At 31.8% G+C, this 19,055-nt stretch overlaps 2 protein-coding genes and 1 long non-coding RNA gene across 3 annotated transcripts; 1 reads left to right on the top strand and 2 right to left on the bottom strand.

Moving 5' to 3' along the window:
• The first annotated feature begins 10,654 nt into the window (after positions 1–10,654).
• Positions 10,655–11,252, top strand: LOC133668624 (fasciclin-like arabinogalactan protein 21). Its single transcript, XM_062088579.1, has 2 exons — positions 10,655–10,792; positions 10,875–11,252. Exons 1-2 carry the CDS (start codon positions 10,655–10,657, stop codon positions 11,250–11,252), a joined length of 516 nt encoding a protein of 171 aa, XP_061944563.1.
• A 630-nt stretch (positions 11,253–11,882) lies between these two features.
• Positions 11,883–14,054, bottom strand: LOC133668034 (uncharacterized). The gene is made up of 2 exons (XM_062087772.1): positions 13,188–14,054; positions 11,883–12,409 (listed from the first exon to the last, which is right to left on the bottom strand). Exon 1 carries the CDS (start codon positions 13,893–13,895, stop codon positions 13,197–13,199), a length of 699 nt encoding a protein of 232 aa, XP_061943756.1. The 5' UTR covers positions 13,896–14,054; the 3' UTR covers positions 11,883–12,409; positions 13,188–13,196.
• An 815-nt stretch (positions 14,055–14,869) lies between these two features.
• LOC133667916 (uncharacterized) lies at positions 14,870–18,800 on the bottom strand. Its single transcript, XR_009833591.1, has 2 exons — positions 18,037–18,800; positions 14,870–17,880 (listed from the first exon to the last, which is right to left on the bottom strand). It is a non-coding gene; the product is annotated as an uncharacterized LOC133667916 (long non-coding RNA).
• Between the last annotated feature and the right edge of the window lie 255 nt (positions 18,801–19,055).

Genomic DNA, 19,055 nt, shown 5'->3' with positions numbered 1-19,055 from the left:
TATCAGGATTGAACAAGTTAAATAAATTTAATTTAAAAACTTCATTATTGATAAATTATAAATCTTCAAACATGAATTATAGCATGGCTATGATATGAAAGGAATCAAGACACAATAATACAACGATAGCTTTTTCACACCTAATTATAGAATAAAGTCCAAAGTAAACAAGTAAAACATCAACATCTAGATAAGACGTTGGTATTTTATGAAATGAAGTCGAGCTAGCATGAAGTGAAGGAACTGGCCTAGATCGAAGGAATAAAGACAAGGGACGTGCACAATTGTAGTCCACAGAGCAAACTAGCTGGAAGAGGATGTGAAACTCTTTGAATTGGGATATCAATTAGTGGAAAAATTAATTTGCGGTGAGAGCTTCTGACAAGGGTGTGTTTGTTTTGCACCTGTTTTATGTTTACGGTGTAAAAAACATAGTGAGGTATTTGATAACTGTAGCAACTGTGTTTTATATTGTGGGGCTTACTAAAAAATTAAGTTTAAAACGTAGTTTTTGTGAAGTATTTTTTACATGTTTTTTTAACTGAGTTTTGTAAAACACTATATATTTTTGCGTTTCAAAAATAATTTTAAAACAATTTGATAATTTTTTATTTTTTTTCTTTGTTTCAAATTAACTGCAACCACACAACTACCAAATATTTTTTACATGTTTTTTGCTGCACATAAACCTCAATCATAATTTTTACTAAACATATATCTAAATCCAACTAATCATATATTTTTTAAACTTATTTTTTTCAAAGCACAAATACAACTTCACAAACAAAACTACTCAAAGTTATTACTTCGTCTATAGTGAAAGACAACCAAAACGAATGCTTTCAGCAGTCTTTTTCGTCCCTAAAAATGAAATCCCAAAATGTTAGATATATTTGATGATGTACATAAATGAAAATAATTAACATGTTTTTCAAGGTGCTTGGATGGGAATTTTGAGGTTACTCCTTAAATCTATTTTGAAGAGAAATAGAAGATGATGAAAGAAAAAATTAATTATAAAATTTACCAAACATAAAGATATTTTCATTTATACTGAAAAATATATATATATATTTTTATTTCTGTCTCTTATGTCTCTTTTCTTCTTGTGTCTATCTCTCTTAAATATTAAATATAAATAGTTACTTCTAAAATACCATAAGATTTCTCAAGCATAGTCTACATGGCTTGAATGGTTTATTTTGCCTGTTTTTTTTTTATTATTATTATAGAATTCCAACTTACTCAAAAACATAATCTATTAAATTGCCATACTTGTATATATATAGAATTGCTGGATTTTGCGTAAGCTATTTACCTTTCCATGATTGGAATGACTTAATTATTGACAAGCTTGTATGATCATGTAATCAAGGATCTATGGGGCTTCGACCCATTCCATGGTGCCTAAGGCTATTTGGAACACCTCGACAGCAAACGAATCAAAGCCCAACATAATCTTAGAATCTGGTGTAGTTTCTTACACAGCCCAGATGGAAGTCCAATTGTACTACATTGTATATTACATATAAATGAAGGCCCGAAAGGGTAGTTACTTGTTGGGTATATTTGTTGAGCAAAAAGACCTCGACAAGATTGTATTTGATAATACTTTACGTGAGAAGAGATAATACAGAAATCTGGGAATTTGTCTGGTCGAGAGAATAATTATGATCTAGTTCATTGCTTATTAAAAATCGAAGGTGCTCTGGTGGGATCTTCAAAAACAGAAATAAATATTGCAATCAATTTGATATTAATCGATGTGAAAATGTTTCTTTGATTCCAATCAAGAGTTGTTTAGCTCTAATTTGTGAAAATGTTTTTTCTTTTGGTCTTATTTATAAGGAGACCCGACTGAGGTAACGATAGCAATTCAGAGCACCTCAAGCATTATTTGGAAGAGTTTTTTCGTTTTTCAATGATTCAGTGAAAATGCATTGCGACTAAGTCTCTCCGATCCCAGCTCCAACGACAGTTAATATTTTCCTGAAGAATCACTAACAAGAACAAGCAACCATAGTACTATATGCGAATCAAATACCTAAAAAAGAAGCAAGCAAAAAGAAAACAAGATTTGGCCAATCACTAGGACACATGACCCCAAGTTAACGTACCAATGGGCAAACAACATCACATTACATGGTCTTGTTCTCAAGGATCCTAACAAGTAATTAACGAACCTGTACATTTGAGAAAATATGTCGAGACACAATCAATTGTCGTGGAGCTTCAAGTTTTTGTTTCACGACACATGATGTTGTTTTAACTACCAGCAACACCGAAGGAACCATCAGGTTCTGTAGCTTCCTCTGGTTCTCGATCGTATGATTCTCTTACATGCAAGTAGTAGCTAACATAGGACAGGAGATTAAAGCATTTGTTGCCATTGCGGCATTATTTGCCCAACAACACTGCTAACCAGAAACATGTGGAGCACCATGCTGAGCAGGGAGCAGCCATGGTCCTTATTGATACAAATTCACCATACACATACATTGCTCACAGCCAATAACCAGTTCAAGAATACCATAAACTGCTGACTCGGGTGATAAATGGGATTGCTCTGCATGTTCTAAAAATTAATAAAAAAAGACATAAAACATAAAATAAATTCATCCTATAAAAATATTATCCATGTTGAAGCACACGAAGGCGCGCATTCATGTGTAATCAGTCAATGCTTGCCACCGACATTCAAAATCCCTACGTGCTTGCAAGCTAGATCTTGCAGCTTTTGTCACAATTTCACCTGCCGACCCATACACTAATTAACTACTCTGGCTACTTCAACCAATGGAAAACTTCTGGAAAGTCAATCTTGTGCTTTTGAACAAGATCATGCAGGCAGGTCCATTATGAAAGCAGTAGCTGTTCTGTACATACAGTAACCACACGAATGTTATAAAAGAAATCTCTAGATACTGCTGAGGGTAGTAAACAAATTTGAAAAATTAATTAAACTGATAAAGTAAAAAACAAAATTTGAAAAAATTGAATTGTGAAAAAAAAAAAAATTAGAAATTATTTAGCTACTATTAAATTGATTGGTTTGATTTGGTTTTTGATTTCAGAATCCTGAAACTGAAAAACTAAACCTAACCGAATTAATAAAAAACCAAATGAAAAAATTTAAGAAAAAATAAAAAAAACCGAACGAAACCAAAACCAAACATATTAGAAATTATAAAAAAAAACCTCAAAAAAATATAATTTTTTGTTTTTAATATAAAATAACTGAACCGAACTGGAACTACAACCGAAACAAAACCGGTAACATGAATAAATTTTTTTAAAAGTTTTTATAATTATTTTTTAAAAAAAAATCATGCCGAACCAAAAAAATGATATCCCGTAGTTAAATTCTACTGCTAAGAAGGGAGTTATGTTCGAATGTGTCAAACTTACATGTGAAGGTATATGGGTGAGTCGTGAATATCACGACATTACAGAAAAATAAATGAAAAATTATTTATGAATAAGATGAACTCATAATTCATTAATCTTGGCTTTTAAAACAAAGACGGTTTCTATTATTATACGCAAGGTACGTACGACTCTCGGTGCATGCAGAATTACCCCAGGGCCAAAGCTAGGTGGTAGGCAACGGGCAAGCAAACACACGAATCCCTAGTTCTTGTAGATAATTGGGTTTTTATTATCGAAATTGTGTGCCGACATATCTTGGATTGTGAACTGGAATTGCCGACGTTTGGTGGTTGTATACAAGATGCTGGACAGCATGTGATCACGACCTTATAAATAATTGACAAAATGATAAACATAGCCTAACTGAAATTTGATGGCCATATCCATATATGTGGTATGTTTGTGGTCATGGCTTCAAAGCTTCATGTGAAGGTACGTAGGCCTAACATGAACTGTTCAAAAGATCTTGAATCCTGGCCACTAAAAGAAAGAAAGAAAGGAAATATATAGGGATAATAAGTGAAGAATATGCATAAATAATTGGTAGAAAAGAACAAATAGTGGGAAAAAAGAAAAAAAGATTTTAAAATAAAATGAAATAGCTTAATAATCAATTTACAAAAGAGTGAGATGAAAAGAGATTCCCATACCTTGAAAATAGTCTTATTTCTCCACATGTTTTTAATTGGATTATCATAGATTAATTTAGATTTCACTCTCGAAAATAAAAATAAGTGTTAAGGCATTACAAGATTTCACAGTTTTGTTAGGCGGAACTATTCCGTCGGTATGTGATTCAGAGTTCGTCGATAATTTTTTTACCGACGACATCCCTGACGGAAACCGTCTGTCGACTTTCATTTCGTTGGTAATATCTAATTCCGTCGCTAAATCGGTCGGTAGAAAAAACAATTACCGATGGTTTTACAGACAAAAATTGCGCGCCAAAAAAAATCCCGCTTGAAATATACTGACAGATTTATTCTGTCAGTGATAGTGGCATATCCAGTAAATATTTTTCAGCTCTCGGTTAAATGCCGACAGATTATAGCCCTTGGTAACTTTTTCGGTAAGAAATATGTGTTTATGTGAGTGAAAGTTTAGCTAAATTCAATAAAAATTATCTTTTGAAAAAGAATAAATAAATAAAATAAAAATGTGTGTCATAATAATATCTAGTTTAGTAGTGGTTTAAGAAGTGATGTTTTTTTCCTAATATTTTTAAACAAAAAAATTATTTTTTTTAATCAAATAAAGTTTGGACTGCATTCCCAAATTCTCCCTAAAAATATATTGACCTAAAAATTAAAAAAAAAAGAGAGGAAAGAATTGTGAGTCATATGATCAAGAAGATCCCTCGAAAGGTCAAACGTGGGTGTGACAATAAATGTTACGGCTCAAAATTCGTGAGTGTGTTAAGAATGAAGTCAACTGGCTACATTATCTTGAGCTTTTTGACTAGAGGGCCACTTCGGTGGGCGGTTGTCCTGCCAAATTACTATATACTATACTTGTAACTTATCACCGACTATCTAATTGTATTTGATATAATTTATGTATTTGTTTTTTTTATATATTTTTCAAAATTTTAGTTTGAAAAATTAATATTTTCTTAGTGTTTTATAATGATTTTGATGTATTAGTTTTAAAAATAAAAAAAATCTGAATGTATTTAAAAAAAAAAATTATTTTGAAAAGTATCATACACCATAATTCTAATTAATATTGATTTAAAATTAAGAATATTTTTATTCTAATTAATATCAAATAATTTTTAAAAAGTATCATACATCATAATTCTAATCTACCTTAAATATTTTTATTCTAATTAACATTGATTTAATATTAAGATTTTTTTTAATAATGAAATGGGCAATTTGTTTATAATGGGATAGCATTTATGTCTTCAATGATAGCATCAATCAATCTAAATTAATCTTCGTGGTTAAATGGGTTTGCCATTTGATTTAAGGTAGATTTTTAGAAAATGTTGTGAGAAGTATTTTTCATGGATATATATTAATTTAGTGGAAATAGACTTTATTAATTAATTTTAAATGAATTTTGAAAGATAAAAGTGTTTTTTTAAAAGTACAGGCTTAATTTAGTGGCGGTGTTATTCCTATTCCTTTCAATTATTAATAAAGTACAGACTTTATTAATATTATTCTTTCGTGATATTGTGAATTGTGAAATATGAATTTGTATTTTATAAGATATGATTTTATGAAATTATATATAATTATTTTGTTTATATGTACAAAAATACAAAAGCAGATTTTGATCATAATAATTAAAAATTCAAAAAAACAAATTGCACAGAAGAGCCTTCCTCGTTTGAATGGCAGTGGTCTATATTGAAAATCTAACATTAATATCTCCATGAGAGAGCTCCCCACCATAACTGCTTTTCCAGTTGGGGAATGCCAACTGTGGGCTTTCAATTCTCTAACTAAAGGGGCATGTTCATTAGGAAAGAGAAGCTAGCGAATTTCTTTTTCTTTTTCTTTTTTTTTTTTTTTAAATTAAAATCATACATCAAACTAGTGAAATATAACCAATTTAACTTCAAAGATTTTTAAATTTTATCCAAAACAATATTATTTTTAATTTTATGTTATTTTTTTAATCCAAATCATGTCATTTCATTAAAAAGCCGTAAAATAAAAATGATATTGTTTTAATAATATATGTTTTAGATCAGTTCGGAATTCAAACTAGATGTTGTAATTATAATTCAAACATATAATTAGAGTTGAAACAAAGAGGGTAGAAGAAGATCATAAAAAAAAAAAAAAGCAATCAATTCTCTATTAAACAAGATCTGCAAGGAAAACATTCATAGCCAACCACGTAGTTGCCTTTGTTATAAATCAAGAGCATTTTCGCACCCCTATTTTCATGTTCATAATAAAATCTTTGATAATCTAATAGTTAAGGTAGTACTATATTGAATATAAATTCAATCTTTAAAAAATATATTTATTGAAAAGAATAGTTATAAACCCCGAACGAGATTAATCTCATCTTTAAAAGGGTATAAAAATACCTGAATAAAAATAAAAAAATATTAAAAATCTTTCTTTAACCATTTAACCCAACTCTCTAATTTTAAAATGATTGATCCCTTTTAACCAAATCAAAGGATGAATTTAATTTAATTTTATATTACTTGCCACTTAAGATTGTTTGATATGTGTCTTTGTTAATGTTATATGAAATTTGAGTAGAGATTAAAACACAAAAAAAAAAAAAATTAAAAAAAATCTATCATCGACCATTCTTAATCTCTACAACATCTAAACTAAATTCTATCCATACCTGGATTTTTCATCCTATCAATGAAATTATTCATACATAACACTAATCTAGTTGAAAATATTGTTTGGATGAAAAATTAAATACCCAAATCTAGCAGAAGTTATAATTCCTTACCGATTTTTTTATATTTCCAAATTCCAATCCTTGTTTCCTTTTTATGAAATTCTCTACTTCCCTTCCCAAATAAGAAAGAAACAAAGCAAATAAATAAAAATTCCAGTTGTATATATTCTGTTAGTTATTTTATGAAATTTATTTAAAAAAAATAAAAAAATACAATTAGGAGAGAAATTCTAAGTGGTGATATTTTTTTTAATTTTTGGTAGATTATAAATTTTATATTCTTTTTCATTTTTGTACTTTTTTTAAAATGAATTTAAAAAATAACTACTAATATATTATTAATTATTCTCTGAATACCATGAATTTTTTTTCCAGCCAATTCAAGAAGATTTCCTCATCAAGAAGACCTTTTTCATTTTCCACTTACCTTATATTCTAATCAAGAGAATCACATAATTAAAAATAATTTTAAAATTTAAAATAATTTTATAAGTTAACTTGAGATGCAGATTAATAGAGTCAAAAACTCAAATTAACGCAATAATTTAATTTTTATGAAATGAAAAGAACTATATTTTTTTGAAAAGCAAAATATCAAAACAATATGATTGTTTTTTATTGATTAACCTAACTCAGTCAAAAATCAATAATCAACTTGTTGATTTAAAAACAAGTTATTTTTCAATACTATATCTTTTTTATTCATTTTTTTGGGGGAAAAAAAGGGCTCCCGGGTTTTAAGACTATATATATATATTAAAAAAAACTTCTCTTGCTTTCACAAGGTCCCCAACCCCACAAAGCTAGCATCCCTGTGGAACCTCCTTAGCTGTTTCAAGCCACACACACGCACAGTACCAGACAAAAATCTCCCCATATATAAAGGCCACGATTCTTGCTCAGCTGCTCATTATCATCCATGTGCCCCTAGTTACTCATGCTTTGAGCCCCTGAACACATCAACCAAGTTCTTGTTCTTGTCTTGCCACTCTAGTCTCTAGCTAACTAAATATATCATTTTTTTGGGCGGTGAAGTATGGCTAGGTTTGGTTTCTTTTTCTTGATTTTTGTTGGGATCTTGGTACTTCAAGCCATGGCTGATGATAAATCTGAAGTTCAAAATGGAGCGAAGCCGAAAGGAGTTGAAGAAGGAGGGAAGCCCGCATCAAGTCCTATGCAGGCAGAGACAGAGTCAGGAGAAGCTGAAGCTCCTGGGATTAGAAGGCTAGGAAAACATCATTCATCTGATAAGTCTGTTGCTGGTGGTGGTGTTATCCTTGGTGGTCTTGTTACTGCCATTTTTGCTGCTGTTTTTTGCTACATTAGAGTTACTAGAAGAAGACATGGTCATCAAGGTGGCCATTAATGTAATGGGCTTCAAAGTTTGGTGATTCTTGTGGGGTTTTGTGGTATTTTAGGTTCAAATTGTTAAGTATAGAACAGTAAAGGAGTGTCTTGATACAAAAACATTATGTAAGGATTAGTATATATATTCGTTTAGTATTAATATATAGTATAAAGTACATGGTGAATATAGATTGAGTTTTTTCTATGCACTTTTTGCATCTCTGTTCTTTCTGGGAGTTTCAATTGTTGTGTGTTTGGACTGGATTTTGCTAATAAATAAGCTAGGAATTAGTTGTTAATTATTAGAGAAATTTGAAGACTTTGAGAAACCCTAGAATTTGCTTAAAATAGAAGAAGAAAAAACACAAGTACTCCACAGTAAAATTCTTTGGCGCAAACCTCAAATAAGTCCCTCAACTATATAGAAAACTCTCAAATAAGGATGGAAAACTCACGTTTTCTTGAGAATTTTGGAGACCCAAATAGGATTTTTTATAGAGGACTTGATTGAGATTTGGATATTGTTTGGTGACTAATTTGAACTCGCCCATTTTACTCTTCACTCTTATTTATTTGCTGTGAATGTTTAATATGCAGATCTAAGACCCCATTTTTTAGTTACGCTGTAATCTAATTAAATTTAAATAACTTTGCAGTCCGTTAAAATTTCATTGAAGTTCTTTTTAAAAACCTAATATCTTTTAAGTATTTTTTTTTAAATCTTAAAATCTAAATCTAAATTTAAATTAACGCGTATGACTCCTCAAACTTATAAATTTATACTCGGAAGAATTCATGTGACTGGCAGTATATAATATAAAAAATTAATGCTTGCAAGTGTGTTTTTTATAAATCAATGTTATTCAATTATATGATCAAAAAAATAACAAGAGCAAATAAATCAAATTTAAAAAAAAAAGATGATAATGATAACCAAAAGAAAATATGTCACACTAGTAATCCATGTTATGAGGCTGAACCAACCTCATATAAAAATAATTAAAAAAATATAATAATGGTCAAACCCCAATAATTTAAATATATAAAGCTAAAATTAAAAAAAAAACAAAAAAAAACCTAAAAAAATAAAACACATGCAAACCGTGATAAGGATGATGCAAGTAGTTAACCTCCTATGGCTATAAATTAGCGTGTTCCATCCTTTTAGCTTAACAATTTTTTTTCTTTAAATATATATATAAAGAAAAGAGGTGGTGAGGTATGATGATATATAATAGAATTAATTAAATTAGTATGGAGAAATTTGATTGAGTATACACATCAAAAATACATAGAATTATTAAAAACAATAAGAATATCTTTATTTTTAGAGTAAATACCACCAATTATTTTTAAAATAATATAAAGTTTCTCATGGGACAAACGTTGACAATGGCAAAACTTCCCAAGTAATTTTAGGTCAAAGTATCAAATGCAGTAAAGCTAGAACCAACTAAAAGCAAGTCCTCAGCTATCCCTCCCTGTTCATGTCACTATCAAGACCTCCTCTCATTAATACAAATTTCTAGAGCTACCATTGACTCCTACTGAATCTGACGCACCAACTTGGACTCAAATTCAAATTTGGACTTTTTTCATGCCAGCACATACAAGGCTGTGATCCTCTAGAATCTAGCTGCCATTGGAGGGTGTATGTTTAGATTATGTGAGTGTGATTTGAAAAAATAAATTATAGTTTATAGTTTTTTTTACTAAGTTTTTTGTATCCTAATGTCTCACCCTTCTTGCTTGGACAAAAGATTGAAATAAAAAAGGAAAAGAGAAAAAAAAAACATTTTAATAAAAGAGTTTTGAAATGAAATTATATTTTTCCAAACACATGAAAACCCAAGTTAGGATAGAGGACAAGAATTAAGAGATGGTCAAACCAAATCCAATCCATACCTAATCCTAATTTCAAGTAAAATTAGATAAATATATTGATCTTGATTATATTATAAACGGTTAAGGTTAGAATTCCATTCAGTTAGGTCAAATTATCATCTTAAAAAAAAGAAATAATTATAATTATCACTATTTAATATGACAGGTTATTTTCTTTTAAAATAATTATAATTATTACTATTTGACATAACAGGTTAATTTTTGCTCCTTCAGAATTTGAGTAATAATTATAATATGACAGGTTATTTTTTAAAAATTATTTTTAATATTAATATAATATTAATATATCAAAATAATATGAAAACACCTCAGTAGTCTTGGCGTTCATAGAAATCTCCACTGCATTGAATTCACCATCCAGCAATGCAACAAGACCAACAAGCAATTACCTCATTGAATGCGTCAAGAACTCTAAGGGAAGCTGGGTTCATTATCACGGCTACCCTTCTCTTGCTTTCCCCTGAAATGTTCTTTTTATCTCCTAACATAACCATCTTTGCCATTAAAGACTCTTCCCTTTCTAATACCTCCCTCCCTCCCTGGTTCTTGAAAAAAATCCTTCAATACCACCTCTCCTTTGAAACTATCTATGGAGGATGTCTTTAAGAAACCTCAAGGCAGTTGCTTCCCAACACTTGTCGGTCAAAAGAAACTTGCTGTAACTAGGATTGATGAGAAAGAAAGACTGCTTGAGATCAATCATGTATTGGTATCACAGCCTGACATGGTTCTTGAAAGACATTGCAACTGATGGTGTTCTTGCACCACTTTCATCACTGAGGTCTAAAGATGTTTCTCTTGGATGGTAGCCTATTCAAGCTCCAATTTGTGATGCAATTTCCAATTTAGTTTCAGATGCTAATGACCCCAAGATCATTGTTGAATGGACAAGGATTATCCATTTGCTTAGCTCCCACAGAATTGTGTTATTTGCAATTGGATTGAAGTCTGTTATTAACAGGATTCTTGCGGATCACAAAAGCTTGAGTTCTGTAACAATCTTTGCTCCTTCAGAGTTTGAGTTTGTGGCATCTTCATCTCCGATTCTTGAGAAGATTGTGAGGTTTCACGTACTGCCTCTAAGGGTTACATACATTGAACTTGCTGCATTACCACATAAACAAAGCCTGATGACATTGCTCCCTTGTGAAGATCTTGAGATTATTAATGGTGCAAATGTGACATAGGGTTTGTCTATTCATGGAGTAGAGATTGCAGCACCAGAAATCTTCTCATCAAGGAAGCTCATAGTTCATGAGATTCCTCAAGCTTTCAAATGCCTGAATTTCCTAATACATCAAGATAGTGGTTAGCTTCATTAGACCTGTTGATAAGCCTTCTGTTCATCCATGCTTTTGATGCACGGTCCAGAAAGAATAGTTCCATTGTTGCTCCACCCCCTGGATGTAGCAAATACCTTTGGGCGGTTTTTCTAAGCTGAATGAGTACTAGTGTGTTGAACTGGGATATAAAGACTTCATTGTATCTGCAGTTCTTAATTCAACCATGCTATTTAGGTGCTAATGGGTTTTTCCCAAATATATATTTTCGCTGGTTGTCTGCTTGAGACCTTGCAGACAACTTAACCAATAGATCTTCATTTTCAGAAATGAATGGCTGGTTTACTGCTAATGAAAAACTTGGCTCAATCAAAGGTTGAAAAGGTGTAAGAGCCTTGGTGGATGGGGAAGCAAGGATCGTGAAGATGGAGTTGAAAAGGTGTAAGAGCCTTGGTGGATGGGGAAGCAAGGATCGTGAAGATGGAGTTCTAACAGAACATAATACAGAAACAAAGAAAAAGGATGAACACACGGATGTAAATAATAACTTGGTCTAAAATACCTTTATTGATTCAATTCAGTATGAGAATAGAAAGAAACCATCTCGATCTACAATTACTTGCATGAAGTTTACTTTGCTGTTCAATGCCACTACCGAATCTTGAAAATGGTATGGCCAGAAAAAATGGACATGCAAGCAAAAACTAAATGCCTGTCTTGTATGTACTTCAGGAAAAGACAGCTGGAATTAATTTTCAAGGGCAAAAATATTAGTCTGCATGAAAATCTTACTGAATTGTTCATGAACACTTCGACTTAATGCGGTGTCATAAATCAGACACTAACAAGCCATTTATCTCTGAAGAATCATGTGTCCCATGGCAAATTGCAACTTCCTCGATGACAAACTCCATTTGCTAAAGCAGCAAAATAGTTGAGCTTCACTCCAAACATATTGCTGATCATCAAAGGAGATATTACATGTACCAGCACTGAATTTGCATTATTTCTTTGACATCCATCGATTATGCCTCTTGAAGCCCTTCATTGATGGGTACAGAAAACTACAGAAAAACAATTTTGACAAGCCAAAGTCATTTACCAACTAAGGAAATGGATTCAACATAAAACAGTATAGTAATCTTCTTCAAAAGGCAATACTTATTTACTGTGCCAACAAAATCATATAAATTCATTTATACAATGTTATGATAATATCTAAATTTATTAATACTAGTTATGAGCATCCAATCACTAAGGTTCATAATTATTAGTTTCGTTTCATATATATACAAAACCAACACGAAAGTTGCAAGATAAAGCAAATGGCCCAATAGAATCACAGTGCTGTTACCGAAGAGAGAAAAGAACCAGCACGTCAGTCTGCCGATTCTCAACTTTCTAAGGAACAAAGACATAAACTAGACTGCCAAAATACAATTCGTGTATAAAGAAACTCTCTAGTTAGATTCAGAACTAATACCAACAGAGCCACTGCAAGAGATGTGAAGAAACATGAAAAATACAAAATCTAATTCCTCCAATCTTAAATTCTAAGAAAAAGTCCTGAGCTTATTCAGATTGTTGGAGCTTCAATCATCCAATGGTCAAACAATGTTGCTCTTTTTTCTTCCCAGCTGAATTTTCCACTTCCAATGCCATTTGCCAAAGATTATTAAGATTCAGTTTTGGATTAATATCAACAAAGACTAATAATTTTCATTACCAAAAGCAAACTACAGTAACTGTCAAAAATCATTAACAGAATTACAAACAGAAATTAACACCAACCCCAAAACTGATACAATAAAATCAAATCAAGGAAAAAGGAAGCATAAGTACCGATGGAAATCATGAAGAAGAAGAAGAAACACCAACTCTCATAATAATCCTGGTCATCCTCATCCCAGTCAATGTAACATTCTCAGCGCCAACAAACATAGACTTCCTAAACAATCCAACAATTGCATCCACCTCCACTCCACCACATTCCTCTACAACAACCACACAAACCCCACCATTCCTCACAGTCCTCTCCATCTCCCCAGCAAACCTCAAAGGAAACAAAGCCTCTTCTAAATGAGCACTAAAAGCCAAATCAAAAACCCCATCAAAGAAGGGCAAGTTATTGGGGTCAGCCCTTTTAACTAATGGCAAAGAATCCACTATCTCAACACCAGTAACATCACTAACACCCATGTTATTCAGCGCCATCACTTCATGTCCAGCACCTGCTGAAACACAGAGTACTTTGGTTTCATTGTTCAAAAGATTCAGACTTTGGAAGAAAGTTGTGAAAGAAGAGACTTGAGAAAGCCAAGATTTTGAAGACCAAAGTTTCAATCTTTTCTTGGTAGGATCCATGTAAGGGTGGTTTAGAGAAGGGTCGCATGTAGAAGAAGGGAATTTGAGGTGGGGTTTTGTGGGGGGTGTGTTTGGTGGGATACAAGTTTGTGGGGTTTGAAGGGAAAGGTAGAGAAGGGTGATTGTGGCTATGGCTATGAAAACCAATGAGACTTTGTTTAAGAAATTTTCAATGTGTTTCTCCATTGGGTTTTTGGGTTTGGTTTTGTTAGTGGAGGATAGGAAATGGAGAGTTTTGATTTCGATGCATTGTTGATGATGATGACGGGGAAGAAGAAAGAGGGATCAAGATGAGAGAGTTTGGACATGACGATGGAGTTTTTGTTTGCTTTGGTACGATGTCGTTTCGTGTGACAAGTGTGTTTGGTAATGGGCTTGTTTTATACCCCTGTAAAGCTTTCAACATCAAAAAGATTTTTCTAGCCATAAATTCTCAAATCCAGGATACAGGTTGTACTTTTAAATTCAGTTTATTTGCATGTTTTAAAAATATTTTTTAAAAAATTAATATTTTTTATTTATTTTAAATTATATATTTTTTTTGATATTTTAATATAAACAATAATTAAAAAATTAAAAAATATATTATTTTAATATATTTTTAAATAAAAAATACTTTAAAAAATTACAATTACTAAATTACCAAATACCCTCTTAATGATAGTTTATTCTATTGTTTTCTCAAGTGAAGGTTAAATCAGTTTAGATTTCATTTTATAATAATAAAACTTGATCAACCGAATCCAAAATGAAATAATTTTTTTAATAAGTTATATTAAAGTAAATTCAAATTTTAATTAAGTCAATTACATCATACATGTCATTTCAATTTTAAAAGTTAAAATAACTTGATTTTAATTTTTTTTTAATTAACTTACTTTATCAATATCTAAATATTTTTTTTTTTAAAATCTGACTTGTATCAAGTTCCAATAAACTTATTTGAATGGATTTAATAACCGAATTTCTATTTATACTTGAATTAGTGCATTCACAACTTCCTTTTAGTGCATAATTCGAAATGATACCATATATCAATCGTCAAAGGAATAGCACGCTACCACTTATTACCTCAAACGGCCGCCTAATGTCATCTAAGATCATAAATTGAAGATATTGCATGCTAATGGAATAGCTGTGGTTGTGAGAAACAAAGAAGCTAAAGCAAAAATATTGAGGCCGCGTTAATTAAATGCCATGAATTGAATGGAATAATTTTACAATTGTGTTTCTGAAATCTCTGTTGTTGAAAAGTTATTTTGTTTCACACCTTGTCACCATTATGGGCAAGCTGGTTCATCCATGGTGCCTTTTTTGGTACTGTGAACAAAAGCGAAACAGAGCTGTACGAGCTTAGATGGGGATGAAGACCAAAACAGAAGATCACTGTGCTAAGAGGCACCCATCTTAGCTAAGATATCTGCACAGGTTCATATGCATCACGCAGCACATCTTCCCTGCAAAATTTCTTTAATGGCTTCAAGCAATACAGAACAAGGGTGATAGATGAGCTCATCTGATCAGGCTTGCAACAGCACTGTTGGGAATCTGATTCAAGAATAACATTTTTTGATGCCCAATTCCAAGCTTATTGTTGCCACCATATTTGTTATGGTCCATATAAGCATAAAGGAACCTGTGATGCGAGTATCAACCAACCATGTCCATCACTAATTAAAACACCTGGAACCAAAGGGCCAAGATTTTACTAAATGGGCTCCCATCTGCATTTACATCAATCTGTTTTGAAGGAAGACAGCTCCAGCAGACAGACCGCTAGCTTAGCGGCGAGGAGCAATGCAGCATCCCATTTAAGGCACTGGCACAATTATCACCAAGTCTATGAACATTTTAAGTGTGCACAAAGCCAGACAGAATGGTACAGCAAGTAATAATAAAGTTTAAAAGGTTAATCTCTGATTCGACATTAATCTGCTATAATTTGAGATAAAACCATTCAGCTGAAATGATCCACTGCTACTGCTGAATTAACTTCAGCCTATACATAATTAAGCAAGGCAGGGATGCTATCCTCCTGTCCAACACATCAATCACACAGCAGATGCAAAAACTACTCAACATATGTTGATTGAAGAAGAAAGAAGAGCACAATTGACAACTCCGGCTATGAATCAACAGTCATATAGATAAAGGCAGTTAGATTTAGCCAAAAGTTAAAACAGAAAATGAGAAAATCTGAATTCAATAACTCAGAAAATCAAATAATCTACACTAGCATCATAAACAAATTAAATCCAATAAATTTTAAAAAAATGAATACATATTATCATAAGAAAATGTTCAGTTTGTTTGAACAAAACAAATATACATCCGTAATGCTTCATTATCACAATTAATTTTGATAATTACATATTGAAAGAAGCAAAGGCATCAAATAAAAATTGTATTGCCTTAACTACTTTTAATTATTGTTATTGAACAGAATAAAAAATTTCATGAAGAAAATGCATTATATTACCTAAGTTTCAACCAATCCACTTCCTAAACAATATCCATGCAAGTTAAAATGAGAATGGTTGAAATCAAAATTCGAAATGCTCCATTCTCACAATAGAATGGCAAAGAACCCATCATATCTTTGCTCTTGTATCTCGTTCTAGTTGAATAAGTGCGAAGATCAAACTAGAAACGTGATTGCACCATACCCAATTGCTGTTGAAGATGAAATATAGAATCAATAAAAGCTGAAGCGACTAAGTGACTGCCATGGTTGACTCTATTGTCTGATATAAAAGAGAAGATAGGTGACATGGATAAGGCTTGTTCCTTCCATAAAAAGAAAGGGAGTTTGAGATGCGTGCGGTTTTTTTTCTTTGGTGGAATTCCTATACGACTTTCGATTAGTTTTTTGGGATTGTAAATGCAGAGACAGCCAGAAAGGAAGGGATGAAGATGAGGGAAGCCTTGGACATGGCAGCGGACGGCTTATGCATTGGCAATCATGTCGTTTTATATGGACCAAAGTGGCTAAGCTAGAGTTTGGTAATTTCATTTTGTAAATTATTCAAACAAAAATATAAATATAAATTATTCAACTGTTTAGCACTCTGACGCAAAAGCTGAAAACACATCATCTTCTTTTCCACCCAAATTGTTCTTGCTATCAAGATTAAAAAAGAAAGAAATATTCGAGGATAAATATAAATAATTTAAAATTTATTATCTTGAACAAATGAAAAATCCTTATCAATAAGATGCAGATGACATTGTATCTACAGAATGAATGCTTATTTTGCCATGCATTTTAGTTAGCTGATTTCTCGTTACAAAATCTAATCTCGTTTGAAATTCAAGGGTGGACCAACACATTTATGATTTCTGCTCATTTTATGACCTTACTCCAAAACTTATCATTTTAATATTTTTTTACACCTTGAATATTTTACCTTACTCCAAAACTTTTCACCTCAAAGGAAACCTTACATTAAAACTACAAAAGCTATCAAAAAAACACATCATAGACATAAAAGGAAGCTTTATAAGAAACAAATCCAACGCAAGAGGTGAGAAAGAATCCAATGGTTTAAAATCAATGAGTTCTTGCAAGTGTGGAAGAATCCTGTGTTAAAGTTACTTTAACAGTCAAAAAGGGTAGAAATCTTTTATTAAAGGTGTACGTTCACTATTTTTCATGTGCATGGCGTTGAATATCTCTACAAATTTCTATTTTGTCTCCTCTAAACTCCAATTAATCTTGGCAGATTGGTATTTTCGGAGGCAAAATCTTGACAAATTAAATATCCTGGCTCCTCAGTTCAAAATAAACCCTATACGATATTACAAAACTAATTGACACAATCAAACAAAGGGTATTTAATGAGCTTGCATGAAATTTCACATCTCTTTCACAAAGAGCTTACTGTACCATTTTTTAATTAAAGGGAATAAAGGTTAAGAGTCCAATACTACAAGCTGTTGCAAGGAAAAAAAACAATAAAGAGCTTAAAATCATGACACATTAGCACTAAATCAAGCGTTTCAGCACCTATAACCTAACTGTTAGCATATTGGAACAAGAAGTTACTACAATGTCACCACAGCACATCTGCTGCTGCTGCTGTATTCACTTTAGCCCACACAAAATCACAAATCATTAATGTTATTCTCTCATTCAGCACATCTTTCTGAAAGCTGGTAGGGATCTTAATTTCTGAAAGCAAGTAGGGATCTGCTCATTATAAGTTGATTCAAGAAAAAGAAGAAGGGTAGATGTGCATGGAACTGAATGGAAGATAGATTAAATTAAAAAAAAAGGGTCCAATATTACAAGCAGTTTCAAAGACAAAAACAAAGAGGCTTATCATACATTCAAAGCACTGGTTGCGCCGTGTAACATAACCCTATTAGCATACTGGAAACAAGTAGTATTACAACACTATATGTTGTAGCAGCCTGAAAATCAATAAAAGTTAATAGTTTGTCGAATACATAAGACAGTACATATACCTAAAGAATCAAGCAAGCATATCTGTAGATTTTGCTGAGGGGATCTGAAGCATTCATCCGATTGTGGCATCGCTTCGCTTCCAAAAGCTTTTAAGATTTAGCTAGTAAATCTATCTTTGCAAAGTCATTGATTATAGTAATTAAAGGAAAAATAATAAATGACTTTGCAAAGAAGGATTACTAGCTTAATCATAAACGCAATTATACATAATTATACAAAGTACCTTATTCAAATTTCACTGCTAAACAGTATCCATCCATCTATTAAAGCTATGTTAATGATAATTATAAATGAAAAATTTTATATTCCATTTGATTGCACAAATAGAATATATATTCGTAATGTTTCATTCTCACAATCGATGACTATGTATGATGAAATTCATGAACAAAAGAGAGAGCAAAAACATGTTTCCCTGAAATCTTCCACTAATTGTGATACTAGAAAAATCAAAATATAAAATAGATTACAGTTACACCATACCAGGAGAGTAATGGTTGAAGAGACGTATGAATTAGAGGATGGGAACTTTGGAGATGACAGCCGACTGCTTACTTTGCTTATCACGTCCTTTTATAGGGACAAAAGAGTGTTGGGTAGGGTTTCAGTTTGTTTATGTGGAGTTTTTGGTAATTTCATGTGAATTAAACTATAAATAGTAAATACCTTCTAGACGTGAAAGCAGTAGATTCGTTTTTTTTATTTAGTTATGAAGATCAATGGTGTAAAACTGTAAATCATTTTCTGGGCCATGGTGCTTTTGCCTAAGCCCCCCATCCTCACAAAGCCAACGCTGTGGAGTGCCTTGTCTGCATAAATAATCCACCCTTTTATCTCTTTTGCATCCTTTTCCAATCCGATCCTGTTGGACGTGTCAA

The sequence above is a fragment of the Populus nigra genome, chromosome 11 (genome assembly GCF_951802175.1).
Source record: "Populus nigra chromosome 11, ddPopNigr1.1, whole genome shotgun sequence".
NCBI lineage: Eukaryota > Viridiplantae > Streptophyta > Magnoliopsida > Malpighiales > Salicaceae > Populus > Populus nigra.
This window is presented reverse-complemented; position numbering and strand designations above follow the sequence as displayed.